The sequence below is a fragment of the Leptinotarsa decemlineata genome, unplaced genomic scaffold (assembly GCF_025532065.1).
Source record: "Leptinotarsa decemlineata unplaced genomic scaffold, Ldec_3_MD MMD2_tig00000199_RagTag_RagTag, whole genome shotgun sequence".
In the NCBI taxonomy this organism is placed as follows: Eukaryota; Metazoa; Arthropoda; class Insecta; order Coleoptera; family Chrysomelidae; genus Leptinotarsa; species Leptinotarsa decemlineata.
This window is the reverse complement of record NW_027412544.1, coordinates 68,091-93,628: the sequence shown is the minus strand read 5'-3', so window position 1 is coordinate 93,628 and position 25,538 is coordinate 68,091. Positions and strand designations below refer to the sequence as shown.

The 25,538-nt window shown below is 35.1% G+C and overlaps 1 protein-coding gene across 1 annotated transcript in view; it reads left to right on the top strand.

The window, feature by feature from the left end:
- The first annotated feature begins 23,815 nt into the window (after positions 1-23,815).
- LOC141481511 (uncharacterized) overlaps positions 23,816-25,538 on the top strand; it is a 41,543-nt gene continuing 39,820 nt past the window's right edge. Inside the window, exon 1 of the mRNA XM_074173133.1 lies at positions 23,816-23,992. Coding sequence (XP_074029234.1) covers positions 23,816-23,992 — 177 coding nt within the window. The remainder of the gene's footprint in view (positions 23,993-25,538) is intronic.

The window sequence follows — 25,538 nt, the reverse complement described above, 5'->3', positions numbered from 1 at the left end:
TATTCATTTAACATCATAGTAATGGGAATCTTCCGTTCCATAGAAAACCATACCTGAAATGTACAAGAATATATGTATGCTCCCTGACTAACTGCCGTGACCAGTACTTACCATTCACTTCGCATTCGACGTTGGAAATCCGAAATTCCTCGCTAGGTTGAAATAGTTGTTATTGTATTTTTCTCAGTTTTCTTCACCTATAATTTTTCAGCCGTTGTCTGCCTTATTCTCTGTACCTTTCCAAGAATATTTATTGCATAGATTGTTTTTCATCACTTCCAGAAGGTTTACTTACATATTAGAGTCATATCGCCTGGAAAACAATATTAGTTAACTCTGGGTTTCTGAATACTGTTTGATATTTTCGGTAAATATTCTGCATAATATGAATGTTCAAATATTCGTACTAAATGGGAAAGATGTGGCGACTTACCTTATATGTTTCTATTCCATGACATGAATAAGGATCGGTAAATAGTTGAAAATAGGTTGGAGTCAATATTTTTGTAAACATTCAATAAGACAGCTGTTGGTTGACATCTGACGAACTTTCGTAGTGTCGTTCCGACGACCTACAACCAAACTAGTTCTACAGTTGTTCACGGGTGAGGGATTGATCGGTTACTCAAATTGTCAAGGGTTGTTTTAGGGTTGCATTGCTTTGAGAAGGAGTTTTGATGGGTCATGGACTTGACGATGAGATTGAAACCTTTGGTGTGAAAGTTGAATAACTTTTTTCGAGATCAATTGCCCTAACACCAAACTGATATTTTTGCAATTTTCTTCTCCTGAGGATGCTAACTTTGTTGGCGAAACGCGCGTCAAGTGCAAAAATATCAGTTTGGTGTTAGGGCAATTGATCTCGAAAAAAGTTATTCGGTCATGGCCTTGATGATGTCTCGAGTGGCTGTGGAGGAATTGATAGATTTATGATGTTGTGCACAGCGCCCCCTTGGTGCTTGTAGTGTAGATTGGACATTCTGTGGCAACAACTGGTTAGCTGTCAGGTGTGGCAGTCTCTCGGAATTTCGGGGTTGACCTTCGTTGAGCTTGGTTGAGAGAGTTCAAGTGTACCATCAGACTGATTAGTAGGATATATATGGTTGTATTTGTGCCATCCTTCACGGGAATTATTTCCACAAGTCAGGATTGTATAGTGGAAAACTGATTGGTCATTTTGGTGTGGATATTTGCAGTCTGAAACGTAAACTCTTTTGAGGATTTGTGGTGGTTACCGAACTCATTGTGCCAGGGGGAAGGATTTCCGAAATCAGGTATGTCTGAATCACTATCGCATCTTTCATGTGGTCTTAGCTATGGTATCATCTCTTCAATTCTACAACCTTCGTTTCTCGTCCCTAGATTCATAAGAAACAGAAGGCCCTTAGTCACTCATCAAGTCCCAATAGGACTTCCGTGCAGAGCACCGCACACGAAGAAAACGTATAGAAAACCCCTTGGCCAGGGTGAGAATTATACCATTGAATGTGATTTTAATGATTTGAGTAATTTTTGATCCCATCGTTGTAATTCAACTGAATATTAGTTTTGAAGAGAGGTTTCAACACTCATTCAATTTTCTTGATTTTTTTTACGGGTTATATGATTATACAGGGCACCCAAAAATATACTCTTGTTATCTTGCTACTTTTCTTAATGAAAATATACCAGGAGTATCGACTAGTCCCTATTGAATGGGGTTGAATTTCACTTTGGTTTTATCTGATTCTGATTGAGAATTTCCTTTCGTAGGGTTTATTTTTTTTGGGGTCCTATTTGGTGATCCATTACTGGTCCAGATTGTTGTGCCCTACAGGGTGATCTATCTTGGTGGTGCTAAAGGTTGATCTATCTTTGCGGTGCTACAGCGCGATCCATCTCCGCCGTACTACAGAGTGAACCACCCCCGTCGAACTACGGGGTAGCCTACCACCATATACCGGGTGGCCCAAAAGGAGCACGCAAGGTATACTTGGTTTATTTGAATATTTGTGTATTACCGAGTAATTTAAATAATTGTTTGCCCTTCTGTTTATTGATACCTGTTTGATATAGTGTTTGTTTATCGTTTATTGATATAGTGTTTGTTTATTGATACCTGATTGATATAGTGATTCATTTGTGAAACGGAAATTGAGGTATTTTCTTCCTTTCACGATTGCTTGTTGACACCGATGCGCCTACGCCTGAGCTCACGCGACGCAAACGAGATTGTCTTACCTTCCAATACTAGTATTTACGATTTCGCCCACACCTACTCAATTTTCGTGGCAGTTTTACTTGGCGTATTGTAGTTTTCTTTTAAGCGTCGTTACTACCGTAATTTATGGTTGATTGAATTCGTGGTTACATACACCGCGCTCTTGTATTTACATTTGAACATCGCGTAGTAGTGTGAATATCGCATTGTTGTCTTGGAAGCGTTGTCGGTTAATCCATGTAAGTTAGGTTTACTGAAAAAATCATATTGAGGATCTTTATCATTTATTTCCAATATTAATTGGTAAGTTATTGATATTGTGAGTTACTTAGGGTATCTGGAGGATTAAATTTACCTGGCGCCCATTAAGATCTATTTGAAATTTGCTTATTTGGTTAACCCACACCCGTCTCCAATGTTTACCTTAGCCGCGGATACCCATCTGTCTTATATGTTACCGATAGATGATTTAGTCTCCTCTTGTGGTTTGTGAGGTGATAAGAGGAACAGTTTTTCTAAGATTCTATAGAATATAACAGTGTTTAGATAGCTTTTTCGTTATATAGTCTACGTGATGTCCCCAATAAATGAAACAATTCCGTTGGTACCTATCAACAACATTCCGATCACTACAAACGGTTGCGGACATTCAATTTGAATACTATGTCACGTAAGTGATCCTGGTGTTTTTGAAAGAGTTCGGAAGTCGACGAGCAGTAGATTGGATTCTTTTTTCTTTTTCGCTCCGTATCTTCGAAAAAAAGCGCCTCATCAGAAATTATCAAAGGACAAAATATCTTTAGAACAGTCAAAGAATAGTCGCTTGATTTTTTCCGCATGTTTAATAAACACCCTGTATAAAATATTGGTGATTCAATTGCGATACATAGATCTAAGAACTTGTGAAGCGTGTTTTTCATTTTCAAGCTATCACATGTATGATATATAGGTACCATATATCAGGTTCAGATGACAAAATTCTCTTTCAGCTAATAATAGAATATGCCTAGAGTATTAGAGGCTTTCAGCCATCGATAAGTTTGAATTCCTTTCACTACACAAAATTTGTATTGATTTCACGGCTCTCCAGATGGCCTACCACGATGCCTTTCAAAATGACCTTCGTAATGTCACGATACATGGAAGAATTCTCCGGAATTTCCGAGGAAGCGACGCTCAATCTGATACGCCACTCTAGTGTCTGGCTTTCAGGGAAACAACGGAGTGAATCTCTGGTTCGCACAATACTTCTGTGTCGTTATTGTAGGGGTATACAAAGCCTCTATTTTGCATATCTCCAGACTGGGATGACTGTCGGCTACACGAGGATGTATATTGCCGTTGAAGGTTTGACAATCAATATTCATGTTTACAATGTTCACTTTATATTGAATATCGGTTGTAACCCTAATCAGCCGTGATTCTGTCAGTCATCTAGAAATTACTTGAAGGAAATGAAGCATTCGACAATGAAGGCATTTCGAAAGATAGTTCATACAGGAATAACATTGGAGGAGATAACACATATTAATTCATGTGTTGAATAATTTAATTCGTCAGGAATGAATCAGGTATGAAGACAGAGGGGTATAACAAATAGTCATTGCCTGCACATTGAAGATTCTTAGGTAGAAATCATTAAAATTACATATGTTTTGCGTCGATTAGGATGTGAATGAATCATCAAATGCTATTGGACAATTGCTAAGTAGGTATTCTTTCAAAATGAAAGTATTTTATTTAAGATCAAATCGGTTTTCAAACATATTATTAGTTCAAGATACATGTATTCATCCTAACAAATAACCAAGATACAATCATTACAAATTAAATTTAAAACTTAAACCAGCAGGTTCCTAGCAGTGAAATAAATCAGTTTGTCAATTTTTCTCAGACTTTATTTGCCTTTACCATAATCTCCTTCTGCAGATTAATTTGGTTCGCATTTGGAACACTACTATGTTGAAAAAATAAGGTGAATTTTTATTTTTCACAAAAATATTTCTTCATTCATCAATTTCTATTTTGACCTCTTCAAGGAATCCCTCTTAGAATTAAGTTATTTGCCAACAATACTCTACTGTACTGTAGTAGTGAAGATGTACATAAGTGTGTTGATACTATAAACGCTACTCTTGAAAGGGTGTATAGATATTGCTCTGCAAATTTGCTGAAGGTGGACGTAAATAAAACAAAATGGATGTTATTAGGGAAACATAGATATCATAATAATGAAAACCTACTCCTACAATTGAATGACAGTAATACAGAGAAGGTAAACAAATTCGTGTATTTGGTTTGGTATTGGCAGCAACTTGAAATTCAAGGAACATGCTGATCAAATTATCAAAAAAATAGCTTACATAATCAACTATTTAAGAAGATGTTCTCCATATATGAACCAGTGGTCTGAAGTCTAAATTATTAGTCTACAACTCCATAATCCTTCCACATTTGAATTTTTGTTCTACCATTTTGTTTTTTTCTCAATCAAAATGAAATAAACAGACTACAAATGATGCAGAATCGTGCTATGTTCGAGGATAACACTCATAGCAAATATGTTTCAAACCCTTCAATGACTACCAGTGAAGAAACTCTTCGAGTACCAAACACTAATTTTTATTTTTAAAATCAAAATTGGATATTCACCTGTATATCTACAGAATAAATTAATTCATGTGGCTGAAATACATGGGCATAATACTAGAAACAGAAGCAATATAAAAGTTGAAAAATATAAAAAAAATAGTACACATAATTCTTTATTTTATAAAGGAGTAGATTGTTTTAATGACCTCCCACAAGAAACTAAATATGGTGGTTCGATAAATATATTCAAAAGACGATTGAAGGATTCATTAATGAATAGTATATTCCTTCCTATGCATGACTTTCTTTCGTAACTTTTTATTTATACATATGTATTTTTAATCAGAATGTTTGTATTTTTTCATGTTGATATTTTTTTATTTATAATGTGACAATGTATTTACTATCGAAAATTAATTTAAGGCGGTCCTCGATTGAAGACAAAATGTGAAAAACCAGAAAAGTACTTTATAAAAATAGCTGCTGGTTTTTCACATTTTGTCTTCAAATCTTCGTATTGTTCCTTGCAAGCGGCACATAACTTCAAAATAACACTCCTTATTGACCGTACGACCATGTGGCAAGAACCTCTGATGCCCAACGCCATGGTGATAGAAAAGTGAGCAAAACCTTGACATTTGATCGAACTTGGCGTGTGCTTTTTGATCTTGACTCTCTCTTCCATTGGAACGATTTGAATTTGCTTTCGATGTGATAACCATATACCCATGATTTGTCAACAGTTATGACCCCTTTAAGCAACAAATTCTGAGCGATGCTCATGAATCGGTATTTTTGGTAAAAATTCAGTAATTTTGGAACGAACTCCGCTGTCACACGCTTCATGCCCAAATTTTACGAAAAAATTGCATGGCATAAGCTAACCGATAAGCCGACATCCTCAGCAACTTCTGTAACAGTGATTCGACGATTCTCCATAACAATTTTCTTTACTTTCTCAATATTTTCATTGGTTGTTGATGTACTGGGTCGTCTAGGGCCAGAGCCGTCGTTCACATCTCGGCCTTCTCTGAAAAGCTTCTACCACTTACAAACATTTTTCTGACTCTGAGTACAACCATTATATGCCACTGTCAACGTTCCAAGTGTTTTTGAGAACTAAATTCAATTTTTTTTTCATAAACTGCACCGTACGATTCGGTCTTCACTTTTCTGTGATAGCGAAACATATCGTGATATATTTTTTGAAAATAAAGTCTGTGAAGATCAAATCGTAGGGTTTAGTTCATGAAATTACTATGGATGTATATTGTATATTGAAAACGAACAACGATGCGAATTCCGTATATCCCAAATTCGATAACAGATAAATACCGGGTGACATACTTCTTATCAATAAACAAATAAAAATATAACTTGAAATGTTTCAGGGGATCTGTATCTATAGAGTAGGGAGGGTGAGTGTAGGCCCACAGCACTTAGGCCACATGTGACCCACTGTACACCCTCCTGAGGAGTTGTCCTCCTAGGTCATCGTTCATCATGTCCTTTCCAGGAAGGTGGACAGTTCACTGGAAGGCATCTCCTTTATATCTGCAGGTGTAGGCCAAGACTCGCTGAACACACACTCTCTTATTGACGATAACTCTGGACACTCGCATAGGACATGCCTGATAGTTTCATCTTCCTGTTCACACATCCTGCATAGAGGTGTGTCCACTAGCCCCATAATATGGAAGTTTTTCCTCAGTTGTTAGTGGCCAGTCAGAAATCCTACTGTTAAGCGTAGATTATTTCTGGTCATCGCCAGATATTTCTTCGGTGCCAGCTTACCAGGGTCGCTCAGGGTGATCCTGGCAAGATTGCATCCTTTGATTTCATCCCATCTCTTTAGGGATTAATGTTTCAGGGGATGTTGAGCAACAACAAAATCCATATAGTATTTTAATGTGGACTGGTTCTTTAATTGAATATTGTTACATTCCAATTACACGAATAATAGGGGAGCCCACGATGCAAAATGGGGATTTACTCGAGCATCATAGAGACATATTAGGTTGCAAAGCTTAGATGATAAGAAGAAAAAATGTTATTTATACCTTTTCATCGGTGGGGGAAGCGGCTATACATTTTTGAATATGTAAAAAAATACTGTTGCATGGACATACTCGAGCGCGTCAGATATTGATAGCATCAATGTCCTACGTATTTTTAATAATGTCCGTATGTTAATCTGATCGCTTGCATGATGCGGGTGGTTGTACGTAAGGGTTAAAAGTGAAAAGAAAAAACATTTAATCGAGCGCGTCAGATTTTCTAAGGGGGTTAAGTGCAACAAAAAAAAGCTCTTATTCAATAATCTGACGATTGCGATCTAACTCAAACTCGCGGTCATTATTATAATGTGCAAAAAAATTCGTCATTTTGAAATACTCCAGCGCGTCAGATTGAGATGTATATGGTTCATCTTTATGTTTTAGACGTGCTGTCTCATAATCTGACGATTATCTAGAGGGATTCGCCTAATCTGACAAAAACAATTTTATTTTTTTATTTGTTTTAATTCATTGAACTTAATTAATTGAAAAACTTAGGAAATAGCATGCAAATAGATAAGTGTACGTTTTTTAAGTAGAATACTTGTATTTATAAGAAAATACTTTTTTAAAAAAGCTCAAAAAAATTTAAATAATCAATCATCACCTTCATCTTATCACGAACGAGTCTCTGTGATCAGCTGTGAGGCTTCATGGCAACAGAATTCATTGTGGGGACGGAGTGAGAGAGTAATAGATAGAGAGAAAGTGAAAGAGGAATAGAAACTCGGAGAGGGAAATATAGGTATCACACAGCTGCACGCATTAAACTTTATCGATGAATTTTTGCTTGCGGCTTGCGGAAATCGTCAGATTATATATTTTCCGTTATCCTTGAATTATTTCCTTCAATATAAAAAAAAAAAAAATTCGACGCTCGAGAATGTTGAAATGACGTTTTTTTTAACAACTTTGCTGCCCTTCCGTTTCTTTACGTCACTCTCAAATTGTTAGATTACTGGAATATACACTTTTTAGCATGTAATTAACTCACCCTACCTTAATCTGACGCGCTCGCGAATTTCTGATGATCAGTTTTTTTTACTAATCTGATCCTTTATCCTTCACGGGCGGCCTTATATATGGGGCTCATATTTGGTGGAGGTACCGGATACAAGGTATCCCCCTGTATATTAATCTGCCGCGCTTCAGTAAATCCTGAAATCCCCGCTTGGGCTCTCTATTAGAATATTTCAATAATCATTTTATTCACAATTGAAATATCTTCCACAGAAAAAATTTGGAGAAGTAGTAATGGATGGCCTCCATGGGCATCAGATTTGTCGCTCCTTGATTTGATTTTGTGTGTATATCTCATCAGTGAAATCTATAAAATACAATCTTTAGAAGATTTGCATAGAACAATCGACAATTGCGAGAATTTTTCAAACATCTGGATTATTACGTGGATGCAGATGATTATCAGTTTGAACATTTTATTAACTAAGTAGTGAGCGAGCACTTGAACAAATTTAAGTTTTCAAATGAATTTTTCCACAAAATCATTTAATCGAATTAAAAATTCAAAGACTTCTACAAAAATAACTTCTCAGTAGTGATCAATGGAGATTCAATATACGAAATTAAATGAACATTCATCATTCAGGAAAATTCCGACTATTTCTTGGACTATTGAAAGTATATTTTGTCCTTTGATGATTTTTTGATAGGGCGCTTTGTTTCGAAGATAAGGAGCGAAAAAGAATTCCGACAATAACAATTTATTACTAAAAATTACATGTAATGTTTTTCAATCTGCAAGAATTGTTGAAAATGACTACTCCCTATTTCAAAAACACCAGAATCTTCCTCTTTGAAGATAATCACTTGGTGATCGAAACACATGTCGAGGTGTTAAAAATAACGATTTTGTGTTGGGAAAAAGCTCCAGTAATATTCATTACTACACCAAAGGTTCCAAACAGTGCATCATAAGTCGTATCTTCGAAACAAAGCGCCCTATCAAAAATCACCAGAGCACAAAATATCCTTAGAATAGTCCAAGAAATAGTCCCTTAATCTTTTGTCGCATGTTTAATAAATATCCTGCATAAAGAAGATTGATTCAAAATGAATTTCGAAATTTTCGTCTATTTTCGTATATTTCCGGAATCTAACAAGGTGGAGTCGATTTTTTTGTATCATTTATTGGTCACTACATTATGTAACTCTGCCACTGTTCAATCTTCCCTTTAACTTTCGTCGTTGAAGAGATTTCCATGGAGAGTTTTAAATTTGAATAGTTCTGTTTGAATTCTGCTGCAGAAATCTATGCTTTCATTTTTTCATTATTGTAATCGGTATATTTTTCTTTCTTCTCATGGATCTATACAATTGATATATACATATCATTCATCGTAGGTATATCTGAACTGAACTAACTTGAAAATCTTTTTTACATGTTCCCAAAAGTGGTAATATCAATTCTTGAACTTTTTCGAGAAGTAATGATAATGATTGAAATTAACCCCATTGAGGCATTTCGGAATGTCATCTCTAACTTGGAACTTGGGAAAGTTGTATTGCCATTGCCGGTATCTTAACTAACTTTCAGCATTAGTTCATTTGTTCCCGAAAATTTTGACATTGCCAGCGATTTCAGTTGATCTAGAGTAATGACTTATGTCTCTCAGGAATCTAAATTTTGAGAAGTGAAATGTAACCATTTGAAGCAAGCGTTGATATAATTCAAAACTTTCACTTCCTTTGAATACTTTCTGTAGAACTTATCTTACTTGATAATTCCATAAAAAACTAGTATTTCCATCGGCAGATGCGCTTTTCATTCAAAAAGTGCAATTACTACTCAGTTTGAAAAATAAGGTGAATTTTAATTTTTGGCAAAAATATTTATTTATTCATCAATTTTTATTTTATCTTCTCAGATATAATACATGTATGCCAGCGTTTTTTCCAATTCTCGAAACAGTTCTGAGATGTACTTATTGGGTATGTCCTTGAGCTCTCCTAGCGATTTGCTTTTTATCTTGCAAAACGCCATCCTTTCATGAGTTTCTTCAATTTCGGAAACAGGAAAAAGTCTCAGGGGTCCAAATCTGGTGAATACTGTGGCTGAGGAATGATTACGGTGTTGTTTTCGGCCAAAACATTACGAACAAGTAATGACAAGTGATGCAAAAGCCATGAACTGTTTTCCAAAATACAGGACGTTTTTTTCGTACTACCTACTTCTTGCACGCGGCACATAACTTCAAGATAATATTCATTATTGACCGTACTACCATGTGGATCGAACTTGGCTTGACCCTTTTAAGCAAATCTGAGCAATTTCCGAGTGATGCCCATGCGACCGTTTTTTTGGTCAAAATGAAAATTCTGAAATTTTGGAAAGAACTTCTTTGCCAAACGCTTCATGGCCACAATTTCAAAAAAATTGCATGGCATGAGCTAACCAATATGCCGACATTGTCAACAACTTCTCTAATATTGATTCAACGATTCTTCATGAAAAAGTTCTTTATTTTCTCAACATTTTCATCGGTTGTTGATGTGCTGGAGCGAGCGTCTTCATTTACATATTCTCGACCTTCTGTGAAAATTTTAACATTTCACTTGAACACACTACACAGTCAATCTATCTTTTTTAGCACACATTTGAATAGAAGGTTTAGTCAAACTAACTGGTATTGTGAATAGTTAAAGGTGTCGGTGCCCTCAAAGGCAAAAAAAACCAATACAAAGAAATAATGCCGCTGCCAACTAGTCCACGTGGACTGAAGAATTGGCGGTTTGTATTGGATAATTTTTACATACCGAGTTTTATGATTGGCTGAAGGGTCATACAATGAAATTTGAAGTCATGTTACGTTGACGAATAGAATGCTAGGATGTTTATACTCGTTGTGTTGTCAATGTTCAGTTCAGAACTGATCGCGATTTGAGTGTTGAAATTCAATATTGGTGCAGTTATAATTACTCAAAATGTTTGTTATCTGTCAAGAATGTGCCGTCCTTAGACAAGTTCTGATAGTAATAACGAGTGTGATAACAACGCAGACTTTTTCCAGTGTAGTGATTCCCATAGCGATGGTACACAATGCGAATAAGAGATACCAGTGAATAAGATTCGGATGCATTTGTATATTGAAACACAGAGAGTATGTTTTAATGTATATAAGAATCTACATCTCAAGTTTGGTTTCGAGGTAAACAAACTATTACAAGCAACATCAGAATTGACCGAAATTCCTTTCTCAACTGTACGTAAAATAGTCAAAAACAAACCTTATAAACGCAAGATGCGATGTGATACGGGATTACCAAAAACTTTAGATGTTCATCTAATAAAATCATTGAAAAAAGCAATATACGACTGTTACAAAAGCAATGAGATACATACAATTCAAATCATAAGGAAGAAATTGATTACTTCCGGTCATAACGTGAGCTGCTGTGACAAAACTCTTCAGAATTGGATAAAGAAACTAGGATTTAGATTTAAAATAATAAACAAACGTCAATCAGTTATATAAAGCAGAAGAATAATGGAATTGCGCAACCAAATACTTAGAACAAATAATTAAATATAGACAAGAACAACGGCAAATTTTCTATTTGCTATTTGGACGAAACTTGGTGTGACACTCACGACACGGTAACGAAAGGGTTGACTGATGGTTCAAGAATGTGTACGCCTAACATGCCTGCAAACAAAGGATCGCGACTAATCATTGTGCATTGCGGAGGAAGTGAAGGATGGATTCCGATTTCTTTGAAATTATGTGGAAAAAAACTTGAGGACTGCAATGTTGACTATCATAAGAACATGAAAGCTAATATTTTTGAGGAATGGTTTGAAAACACATTGATCCCAAATTTAGATGCGAATAGTGTAATAGTTCTTGACAACACTTCCTATCATTCGCGACAGCTCATCATAGTACCGAATAAAAATTCGAGGAAAGATGAAATACAAAGTTTTTTTATGGATAACAATTTGTTTTTTGAAGATAACTATACCAACTACTTGAAGTTTTACAGACCAAAACATTTGAAAAAGTTCATGCCCTTGAGAGTATTGCTGAAAAGTATGGACACACCATACTGAGACTTCCCCCCTATTTTTGTGTTTTCAATACCATCGAGTTGATTTGAGGAAAATTGAAACAAAGCATCAGGCGTAAAAATAATTTTCCAAAATTTGATAAGAAGGTAATAGAGCTAGTTAAAGAAGAAATATCTAATATTGCCGAAGAAGACTGGCAGAAAAGGATTAAAAAATTAATTTTAGTTAAAAAAGACTATATGGAGATTGGACACTTCCATATCAATCTGTTTAAAATCTGTTTTTCTGTTAACCAGCTGTCGCACTCCTAAGAACGATAACCCTCAGAAGTCGAAACTTGTGCGAGCTAAGAATTAACCAGGTCTTACCTTTTGATGTGTGTTTGCTAACACGGGTTGGACAATAGTAAGTTAAAATCGATCGTTCAGACTGGGGCTTGAACCACCGACCAACACGGCAGTCAATTCGAGTGAGTGAACAAAGCACCCATGTCGAACCGCCTGGCTACCGAGCGGTGGAAATAAATTCATCATTGATTTAAATGACGACAGTGATAGTGAAACAGAGTATATGAAAGAGGAATTTTCAGAAGCTTTCGAAGAAAGTTAGTGAAGTGTTTTTGAAGCGATCGATTGTATACATATGTAAGTAGTATTCAGAAGTATTTTTAATTATCACTCTGTTATTTGAATCTATACTTTCCCAATCACCTATAAAAACAAAATATGGATTATATATTTTATTATATATATTTTCAATACTCAAAAAGAGTAGAGCCAGGAAGATGATAGCACTGCCAGCTGTCGAAAGCGCTCGCATACAATAAATAGAAGTTATGAAGCTTGAAATCCTATTTGTGACACATGTTTATATTGAAATACATATATATATATATATATATATATATATATATATATATATATATATATATATATATATATATATATATATATATATATATTAAGGAATAACGAAGGGAATGAATCGGGTATAGCAGTCAGAGGCAGAAAGATTGTAAAACTCTTTTTTCTGTTCAAGCTTTCGAAGCGTTTATTGTCTCTTCATCGGGAACTCTACAATAATTATTGAATAAACAAACGGTTATGGACAACGTGTTCATACTTACGAAAGTGAGGTTAAAATGAAGTTAACACATAAGTAACAAAGAGGATCCTCATATATGTATGTCAAGATTAAAATTGGTTAAAAACATGTAATATTCATTCAGAATTTTGCAATAATGTGAGATGATTACACGAATAATATGAAATAATGAATTTGAAAATTGAACTCAACAGGTAGTCAGACATGATTGACACGAAACATTAAGTTTGGCAGAATTTCTTGTTCTGACCAATGCATTGCTGCCAATGAGATTTCACAGAACTGTAAAATGATAAATCACAGAGAGTGAAGGTACGGGGTTTCTGTTCTGAAATTATTAAGTATTATCAAATTTGTTTTCTTTGTTTAAGCAAAGGAGATAGGTATAAATCAGGCTGAGACTTTCAATGTCTGACCTGGAATTAATAGTATTTGAATTTTTAACTATGTGACACATTTCTAAGAAAGTTCTTTTTTGAGTATTATTTTCCTTCGAGAATGTTGAAATTTTAGACTCAGAAAAAACAACAACAAACAACAACAGAAAAAACAACAACAAAAACAACAATAAAAATCAATTGGCGCTCCGGGGCGACTTCATTGGTTCCAGTGGCGCATTTGCTTTTTCAGCTGCAGGAAAACACGGAAAAACCTGCAGCACCACATCATCTGAAGATCTTGATCTAACAATGCCCTCTCTCTTATAAAACAAAATGTAGGGTGTCTCCAAAAGCTCCAATAAATTCAATGCATCGCCAGAACACTTCGCGACACGACTAACGTCAAACTTAAACCAGTCCGTTTTGTCTTTGACCAAGGCGTAATAATGACCAAATTCAACGCCAGAACCACAGTGAACAATGATTGCATGGGTATTATAATAGTGGTCTGCTAGGGTGAAATGTTCATCTATTTCGAACCTTCCAAAGACTTTCTTGCTTTCGTTAGAGGTTGAGTCTTGTTTTAAAATCATCAGTGTTATTATTAGATTGACTGGTGCCTCAACTAGACTTGTTTCCTTATAACAGTCTGTTAGTTTGGCGCATGTTTGACAATGCAGTCGATCATCACCTGTTAAAAATTCCATTTTCAGATGATTTAATAATAAGCTTTGCACGGACTGGTTATTAGTCATATTAGGTAAAGCTAGATGAAGTTCCAGAAATTCACATAAGTTTTCGGTACTTCTTGAACATTTACCACAAAGTAAACAAGTGAGGATTTTTCCAGCAAAATATTTACAAACACAAGACGAGATGGGCTGTACGGAATAATTCAGTGCAGAACGGTCAGGAGTATTGATTTTGCTATTGTTTTTCTCACGAAGAGTATTCAACAAGAACCCCAAGAATTCGAAACAATCCTCTTGTTGTCCTAACGAGTATCTAGTGGACTTCAAAGACTCCAGGAAATCGGTTGGAGGTAAAGATGATACCTTCTTACGAAACTGCAGCTGCATGAACAGGTGTTTGAGTTTGATGAATAAGTAGGAAACATTCCCGTTCTCGTTCGTCATTAAAACTTCGTTCTTGAAATTCTTTATCATGAACAACACTTGTAAACTGCTATTCATGTAGCAAGTGTTTCCTGAATTATCCAATCCAATTTTCTTCTTTAGATTTTCAGAACAACTATTTACTGATTCGTAAGGAAGAACATGTTTCACAGAATCTCCATAAGAACCATTTCTCAAGCTGCCATCGATCCTTCCAAGTGAAGAAGGGTTTCGTAAAGGGATCGATTCGGCTCTTGCTTCAAGAAGCTCTTCCACTGAAAGGGAACCAGTTTTACGAGGACTGCAATTCATATTTGGGGGGCAAGAATGACCCGAGTCCACTGACCGCAGTGGAAAAGAAGAAGGTGGATCAATCACTTGTGAATTAACCTTGATAGGAGACTGATGAATATCCACATATCTCGGCTTGTTTCGAAGAGGTTTCAGTTCCGTACTGAAATTAGGGCAACGCATAATTTCATCAAAATTATGTGAAGGAGGAATAGTTCCAAGTACTGAAGCAGCATTGCCACGTTGAATAGCAATACTAATTCTTTCTATCAAAAAAGAGGTAGAACGGTGATCTTTCGTTGCTTGGCCTATTCTCCTTCCAAGTTCATGAACGAATAACAGAGACTCCGGGCCATAAACACCAAAAGTTTCAACTGCTATTGTTATGAAACAGATAGTTGTTTCCAAGATTTTGGTATTTTTTTCTTTTCAATTTCTCGCCAGACAATGCTGCAGTTCCAACAGACTTGGAACTTTCGGCTAGATGGGAAGCCGCGACCGTGTCAACGCAAGTGAAGTCCCATACCACAGGTTTACGGTATTTTCATGGTATGAGAGACATACCATCAGGTCATTAACCAAAGTTGTTTAAATTTTGTCTTTTATGTTTATGTTTAAATTTTCAATTGGTTTATGCATAATCTCAGGTAGAATTATCAATTAGTGAGTAGGTAGAAGGTCATATAATTCAAATCGTAGATAAAATTCAGTCAGTATGAACACGCCTGAGGAAGCTATTGTATAGCGAAACACGTGTTGTGGTTTTGTAAATCTCCAGTGAAAATCTTAAGGTGTTACTCGAATTGTCAAACGTTTAAAATTTCAAACGTGTTCTTATAATGTTTTCTGTAACATTATCAGTGGGATATTGATCTAACTGATTCATTTCGTTTTGTGATCATAAATGCGTTAATTTGATTGGATTACCATTCGTGCAAAACATCATCAGGTAAATTTCATGAAACTCGAAATTTCCTTCGGTTGAAGAATACTCTGAAACACGATTTACTGGATCGGTCAGATCTGTGTCTATGGTTTCATATCTCTGACCTGTATAATGTGGCTATTGAATAAATTGTTCAGAAGAACTAAGGCAATGGCTTCATTTCGACCATATTATCTCATCTGATTCGTAGGTTAGTAGAAAAATTTTTCTCGTTTACTAGTTACGCCCGTACGTGCTTTATTTGATAGAATTTCAGAAGTAAAAAAGTAGCTCATCTCCAGAATATCCCGAATCCTAATCGATATTTGAAATGTTTTCTGAAAACCGACCGATAAAAGTAATGAAGCGATTTTTTGATGAATCGACAAAAAAAGCAGTGATTAATGGCTTTGCATAAATGACAAAGCGGGTAAATGGTGTGTGTAAGAGAATAAAGTTTGTAAGCGATAAAAATAATCTGGATTTGGGGAATAATAAGTTATAATCAGCAAAGTTCAATTAGTGACCCATTAGAAACTCTTTTTGGCTGTCATCGATTGTGGAATATGGGTAATTTGAGTTTACACTTAATGGTACGGGTAATTGACAGAAAAAGGGCAAAATAGTTCAGAAAATCAGTAATTATAGTAACAAATTATATAATTGAATTATAATAAATGATAAGTAATAATAATTGTAATAAGTGTTCGATCCGTAATAATGTGATATCCACCAAAAACTAAAAATTAGTTTTTGGTGTTACAAATCGAATTATTGAAATTATTTATATAATCCCAATGTTCTAACAGGAAGAACTTTTGTTATGAGTTCTTAACTACATCGAAATTCTGAAGATTTTTCACTTGAATCAATAATCGGGGACAAATTCCAAAATTTGTGTAGAAATATAACTATGTTTGGATATTATTCAGTATTAGGTTTAAGGGTAGGTAGGTCTAAAGTGAGTGGGTCTATTCGACCCTCCACCGCAATCCATAAGGGTTTATTGTGGCTCACACCTATTCACACTCGGCCAAATAAACCCAGCTTCTTAACGAAGCCGATTAGTTTGTATGGTGAGTGGTCTTTCAGGTCAGATGGTGAGAGTACGGATCTGCCGAACTCCAAGAACCTGATTCCGTCCCCAGCGGAGCAGGCACAAAGTATATGCTTTGCAGTTTCATCATTTTCCAGACAGAGGCAACACACACTGTCTTCCGACAGTCCAAGTCTCTGCATGTGATGATTCAAATGACAGTGACCTGTAAGAAGGCCTGTTGGACATCGTAGTTCATCCCTACTGTAGTCCAACAACTGTTTGGGATCAAGCTTCGAAGGGTGAATAAACGCCTTGGAGTGAGCCAATCCTGGAAGATTCTGCCAGAAGTCCATAACTCTTCTTGCCATCCAGGTGTTTAGTGTTTGTTTGGCAAAGCCCAAAGCGATGCCAATGACAGGTTCTGGTCCAATGAAGCCGCTTGCAGCACCCTCCTTTGCAACAGAGTCAGCAGCTTCATTGCCTTCCAGGCCATTATGGCCAGGAATCCAGACTAGAGACAATCTGTTTAGTTTTCCTATCGAGGAGAGTCTTTTTTGGCAGTTTGCTACCAATTTAGACGTTGCTCGGTAAGAGCCAAGAGCTTCCAACGCCGCTTGACTGTCCGAGAATATTTTTATTGACTTGTGAGTGAGGTTGGATTTATCCAATCTCTCCGCACACTATTCAATAGCGTAAATTTCCGCTTGAAATACAGTCGCATAAGTTCCTAGGCAGGTAGATGACTCTGTCCTGGGTCTGCGATTGAAAACACCTGCACCAGAACCTGAAGGTATTTTTGATCCATCTGTGAACCAACAACTATCTGCTCTTAATATTTCCTTCTCCTGCAGGATCCAGTCCTGTTTTGAGGTTTAAGGGAATCATCCTGCAGATGCAGACAAATGATTTTGAGAGGATCAGGATCCTTCTACCATGAATCCCCAAGAAAATAGTATTACTAACAGAAATAGCATCAACAAACTTGTTTTTCAAGAACAAAACATAATCACTACAGAAAAATCCCCCATAGACACCGCTCTAACAGCGGTGTCTGTGCGGGATTGCTGGAGAATAAATTCATTCAGAAAAACGTTCTTAAGAAGTTTATTCCACGTAAACGCAGTTCTCCAAATGAAAGAGTTCTTGTAAAGTGAAGTTCGAGGCGTATTGAGTTGAACCTCAAAACGATCAGCAGCCCCAGTCCATTGCGTATTGCTGATATGTCATTTTCACACTTCCGTGAAAGTATCTATAGAAGAGAGACAAATCTCCAACCTTTTTTCGATATTCCAGACCATCAAGGTAACAAGTGATGTTCGCGTCTCCAATCAGGCGGATGGCTCTTTTCTGGAGGGTATGCTTAGGGGCAGAGCTCCAAACATGAGAACGATACTCCAAAAAGGGTCTGATCCGAGCTTTATAAAGCATCAAAAGTTGCTGAGGTGTGTACAGTTTTCTGGTTCGGAACAGTGTTCTAATCTTTTGAGAAGCAGCCTTTGCAATTCCAACGACATGATTGTGCCAAGACATATTGGTGTCCATTTTAACTCCCAATAAACTTAGCGAAGCAGAAAGTGGACCTGTATGACCTGGCATTGTTATATCCGGTTTCGGAGACATTTATCTTTTTGGAGAAAACCGATAAACCTGATTATTTTCACGGCAATTCGAAATAACTTCTAGATCTTCATTAAGATATGCAACCTCCTGCTGCCGGTGAAGATGTGCATTCCCAGCCGATATTCTGGATTCCAAATCGAATGACGAAACAAGTGTGATGACAAAATAGACCTTGCAATATCAGAGGACTCAACTTAAATATTGATTTGGTTCAGCAACATCTACAAAGAAATAGACCTTGTATTCGGTCTTATTAATATAGCAATATGGTAGTTTCGTTTCTGATGTGGTGGTGGACGGACGTGCCGACAGCGACCGTACACAAAGAAAGCACGCGGACGCCTTTGTTGGGGACGAAACTCAGTTTGTGTTGTGAATGTCTGCCGTCATAGAACGTGCCATCATTAAATTAAAAGTTTTTTGTGAACAGTCTATGAGTGTTATAGAGAAACAGCACTCTTATTCACGCCGGTTGGAGGCCGGGGTGGATTGGATGTCCACGTGGAGACAGGATTTTACCAAATAAATGTGTTAATTATGTGTAAAAAGTCTTGAAGTCTCCAAAAAATATTAAGTGTTTTTTCACTATAATAAAAAATTTAGACAAAAAAGGGGTGGCAGCATTGCTGCGTGCAAGACAGCTGCGCCCCCTCGAATCGAGCTGGAAGCAAAGGCCAAGAACTGTGAGTGAAGTGACCTTGTATTCATGCATTTCTCTGTAATGTGACTACGACTTTCATTCCCCGTTCAGTCACTTTGACATTTTCTTTTTTATTATTTTCTTGCCAACGAGAAATAACACTGTAACCTCAAAACGTCGATGTCACGTAGTTTAAGATAACATGAAATCACTAGATACATAAGTTGCATATATCGACTTCCAAACGACACTTATACAGGGTATTCCATATTCGATGGTTCGATGGTCTATTAGACGTATCTAGAGAACAAAAAAAGATGAGAGTTCGCCACATGTAACAAGACATCAACTTGGGAATTTCAAATGGAACACCTTATATCAGGGGTGGCCAATTTGATTAGACATAAGACCTACTGTTTACTGACGAAACCCTGTGCGATCTACCACTTACATACTTCTTGAAATCCTAAATGAAACAGCATAGTGTTTAGTACACAATCATAAAATATTTTTTATTGAACAGTCTTAGGAGTTCCTTTTCGTATCACATATGATATTGTTTCCTTCAATTTACTTAATACTTTGGATTGGAAGTCTGAGTTGATGATGTTTAATCAACATTTATAGGTCCTATCTATATATTAGTGTGAGCATGGCGTCACAGTATCGTCCACTAGATTAGCATAATCTGGTTTGTAGTTGGAAATTGTCAACCTTAAAGAATCCAATGTATGAGCGTCTGTCAAGCGGTGTTTATTTTTTGTTTGTTTTAAGCAGGAAAATGCTGACTCACATAAATATGTTGAACTAAAACACGAATGAAGTTGTTCAACACATTTCTTCAAATTTGGATATTTTTCGTTGGAAACCAATGCCCAGAAATCTTGACCTGAGGATGACCTTGCTTTTAGAAATATGTCGCAGCGCAGAGTAATAATTTCGTTTTGTAACATCATGTGCTCCATTTGAATTATATCTGCGAATATGTCAACTATCATAGACGCTGTTTGACTTTGAAATGCTGCAATAGAACTCATCATTTATGTTAATGTTTTATTCTTGCCTTGTAGATTCAGATTTAATGTACTCAGTTTTCCAGTAAAATCGGCCAAGAAAGCTAAATCACATTGCCAGTCTAAATTACGTTGCGCAGTCTGGTCTATTTATTTATATTTTTTGCCTTGCTACGATCGACTGGATTAATCGTCGCGATCGACCGTTGGCCACCCCTGCCCTATATATTATATAATTTTTGATTTCCGCATCGAAATCAAAGTTACTTATGTGAAACATGTTCTATACCTATCTCTCACCATTTTCAAAATATTAATTATTTTGTAATTTTTTTTGCGAAAACATGCTATTTTTAATATTTAATATCACATGAATTACTTGATACATCGAACTCAAATTCTAGCAACATTGAGATAAGGTATGGTGGTAGTTTGCTTTAAAATAATCGAATTAGATTTTAAAATGTATCTTACGTTTCGTTCAAAACTGTATTAAATCACGGGCAATTGAAAATATTTTAATATCTAAATATGTCATCTGTAGTACAAAATTTCGCTTATAATTCTAAAAATATGTTTTTTATTTTGATTTTTTTAACAACCTATCAAGGAGGTTACGTACACCGCCATCTGCCCGCGAATAGATCAAGCAATAATGCCGATAATCCGAACTTGAGAGTTATAAGCAAACAAACATACATACAAACAATCATACATGCACACATACATAAATACAGGTGAAGCTAATATGAAACTTGTAAAAATAATACCACTGTCCTTATAACATCTAACATCTCTTGAGAAATACTATTTTGTAGGAGATCCTTCAAGTTTTAAGCATTGATAACGTGGTACTAATGCCGTATATTTTTTATAACAAAAAATTCATGTCATTTTTTATTGTAAAAATATTACTTTTTTGAATAGTTAGTAATTTTTCCCAATAATTGATTCTATTCAATTTTTTAAGGAGATTTACTAAAGGGTATTTTCAACCGACATTTCAATAATCTTCTTGTCCCTAGAAATTAATTGCTTGCCTGTTGATTTATCCATCTCGTCTGATCTTCAGTGCTCAAACAATGTCTCAAACGCCCATCTTTGAAAAACTAGCTAGTGAATTAATTTTCCGGTTCATAGCTCACGAAGACTGATACAAATTACAGAATTAATTTATATTCGAATTCTTTATTTTTCCGAATGGATAAACGAAATCGACAAATCAATTTCCGACTGGTCTTTTTATCCGTACAACGGCAGTTTCTCATTAACCTTTATTTTTTCGTTTTTCAGCTTCACTCGACTGAAGTCGACCGTCTCGTTTTTATTCATCTTTTCAATATACATAAATGTATAAGTGTTACTTTCTCGTGGAGATTAGAGGTTTCATCCTGGAGATTTCCATTCAATTTTTGAAGGGGCTCGTCATTGAAAGAAATCCTTTCGAAGGGGAATACGAGAGCAATACCGTATAAATATATAATAAGAATATTTCCCGCCCTGTTAGCTCTTCTGAAAGAAATTGAATCGGTTTGGCTTCATGCATTGTTGGATGTCCATTTGAGGTCCTTGTACCCGGGACTTACATTTTTATGATGTATTGAATTTTTTTCGTTTGAATTATCGATGAGATTGAAACAATGTCTGAGAAATTTTATATCAAGAAGTATACTTGAAACGAAAAATGAACAATTTCAACCGTTTTGATAAATGGTATGTAGTTTCATGTATTTCATTTTGTCTAAAGCGGATGAAATATAAATTATTTCAACAACAATTTAAACATTACACAAATAAAATTATTTGACCAACTTCTTTGAATTTATCATTATTTTAGTAAAAATAAATTTATTTTCCCACATCTCTCTCTCCAAGTTGCAGTCAAGCTTCTCATCATATCACAACATTCTCCACCTACGTTTGAATAACTGTTTCATCTGTTCAGGTGCAAGGTATTCCTTTGAAACTCAGCAAGTGTCTAGTAATTTTACATATGTAGCTTATTTGAAAATTTCACTCAAGGAGAAAAACAGAATTTTCAAAATTTTGCAGTACAAAATCTTGCATTTCATAACATAATTAGTCAGAAACTTAATGACTTAGTTTGTTTTGTTATAAATTTTACCTATGCGAAGTTCCGGTGTAATTTTAGTGTAATAATTCAAAGATTTTGAATGACAAAAATCAGTTATTATATCTTTAATAGTTGAGCATATAAAAAATTCCAGTTGAAACGAACCACTTCGAATAAGTCACTTCGATTTCAGACTGTGAAAAATCAAGAGAAATGCCAATTTTAATTTTGAAGAAGACACATTTCTACGTACAAAAGCAGCTCTTTGAATAATAATCGATATACACCCACCCTATTTGAAAGGTCTTTCAATTATGTATGCAACATTGTGATATTTTTAACATTGCAATGATAAGCAATGCCGGAAAAATACTTTGTATTTAAATGCCGACTAAAAAGTAAAACCGAACAAAAAAATAAGATAAGTGAAAAAAATGTATGCTAAACGGTTGTACTGAAAAATGTACTAAAAACTTAAAAAATAATTCCACTAGTTCTCGGCACGTTCTAATTGTCCAGTCATTTTAGGCCGATTTAGGCCTGTATTTCGGAAAGTTGACATACCTAGCTGTAAATTTGTATAAACTTTGTATTTTGGCATCATAAAAGTATTCTTAAAATTCACATATGATTCGACGGCCGCAACTTCAAAAATTGGGGGGTCAATAGTCAAAAAAACCGACTTTTTGCACGTTTTTTGCCAATTTCTCGTTTCCAACGGGTTTTACGCTAATTTTATTTGCTATCAATATTGTAGAGAATTAAATTCCCTACAACTTTCGTTTCAAACATTTTTTCACACGTTGAATCGTTTTTGAGATAGAGGGCAACGCGAGCGCAGATTAAATATTATCTGAAATCAACTGGTTGTCCCGATCGAAATTAGCTCATTTAAGGTTTATAAATTATCACTTAATAAATAATTATAAATAATTTTAATTTTTTATTGAGAAATACATTATATTTAAATATTTTTTTCATCAATGAACCTATCTATGAATTCAATAATCCAATTTATTCCTTTCTGTATTTACTTGGAATCTACAGAACAACACGTAGATTCCAGAGATTCAAGAATAAAAAAAAGATAATAAGGACGTGAAGATACTACTTGAATGGTTAAAATTTCATGAACCTTTTCCAATTACCACACAGTTGATATCGTTAGCTTCTGGGATAGTTGGAAGTGAGCAAGTGTGATATCGGATTAGAATCTATGACTAAAATTACTGGTTTATCATTTCACGAAATAAAATTGAAACGCTCTGGTATTATCGTTTTCGATTGTTAACAAATCAGTCAAAATTAATGATTGTAAAGTTTTAGTGGATCCATTATTATTATTCCAAAGAACAGTCAGTGAACAATTTGAAAGCAATCTTCAAGAAAATCTTCATACCATCATTATCATCGCTATATGATAATGATGGTATGAGGAAAATCACGAAATCGTCACTGTATGACAATATATGTCACCTATCAACTTCAATATCGATGAAAATAATGCAATGTTTATTATTGATGGCGGATTTCTTTTACATCGAGTTGTATGGAGTAAAGAAGATACTTTTTCAATTATTTTTGATAAATACGTTAGGTATTTACAAACACATTATAAATTAAATATTATTGTTGTATTTGATGGATACTCGAATTACAGTAAAACCATAAAAGCTGTGGAGCAGCAGAGAAGAATGGCTGCAATTTCAAAAACATATGAAGTTTGTGTCGACGAAACCATGGTTGTACCAATTAGCCAAGAAAAATTTCTATCAAATAGCAAAAATAAGGAAAAGCTGATTACTATGCTTATTAAAAAATTAGAAGCTGTTGACATCAACACTAAACAGGCCAGAGTTGATGCGGATGTTCTCATTATTGCGACAGCTATTGAAGAATCTGAACGTCAAAGAACAGTAATTATAGTCGGTGAAGATATTGATTTACTTTTGATTTTAATTAGGCGTACACTATCTCTTGAACAAGAATTTTTTTTAAAAGTTGGCATAGCAAATGTGAAAACGGAAATATACTCCTCTAAGAGTTTCGACCAATATTCAAGTTCTAAAAAACACATTTTGTTCCTTCACGCTTTAAGCGGCAGTGATACGACTTCTGCGCTTTTTACAAAACGAAAAAAAAAAAAACGTTTTTAAGAACATTCGAGAAACTATCTAATTTGGATGATTATTTATTTGATAGTGGATTGCAAACTTTATTAGCTAGCTGTTTATATTGCTGTCTGTAAATACTATCGATCATCTTCGTTATGCACAATATGTCAAGCTAACAAAGCTCAATAAACCTGTGCAGTTATCAAATATGCCACCAATAAGTGGAGCAGCTCACCAACATTTTAATCGTGTTTATTACCAAATTCAAACTTGGTTAGGACATGATTTGGAACCCCAGGAATGAGGTTGGACAATGCGTAATGGATTGCTAGAACCAATCATGATCATTTTACAACCTGCTCCAGATGAATTACTCAATACGATATTCTGTAACTGCAAAAGTGGTTGTGGTTCAAGATGTGGATGCAGAAAAGCGGGGTTGCAATGCTCTTTAGCTAGTGGCCAGTGTAATGGGCAAGCTTGTCTCAATGCTGTACCATATGAGACCGATGTTAACGAAGATAGGTCCTTTGATCCAGAAATCATGGAAGAATTGGAAACGAACCTGGGTGAAGATGCGAGAAGAAGACGACAATGAAGAAGAAGAAAATTGAAATTAAAACTCATTATTCTTTCAATTATTTCATTGTTTTTTTAATTTTCACATTCACAAATGTATCAAATGAGATTTTTTAATGAAAATATTAAAAATATTTATATTTTTTCTATTCATTTTTATTCATTGAAGAATAATTACTATAGATTCGATTCAAATTATAATGTAATATATATGTTTCCCTCTACAAATTTATAACTACACGGGCAGGTAAGTGTTATTAAATAAATTGATACTCAATTGAAAATAAATAATTAATGAAAAAAAAATTCTAATATAAGGTATTTGTTGATAAAATTGAAAATTATTTATAATTATTTATTAAGTAATAATTTATAAACCTTAAATGAGCTGATTTCGATCGGGACAACCAGTTGATTTCAAATAATATTTAATCTGCGCTCGCGCTGCCCTCTATCTCAGAAACGATTCAACGTATGAAAATATATTCGAAACAAAAGTTGTAGAGAATTTAATTCTCTATGATATTGATAATAAATACAATTAGCATAAAACCCATTGGAAATGAAATATTGGCAAAAATCGTGCAAAAAGTCGTTTTTTTTTTGAGTTTTGACCACCAATTTTTGAAGTTGCGGCCGTTGAATCATATGTGAATTTTGAGAATACTTTTATGATGCCAAAATAGGAAGTTTATACAAATTTACAGCTGGGTATGTCCACTTTCCTAGGCAAACCCCCTAAAATGAGTGTACTATAACCATTTACCTT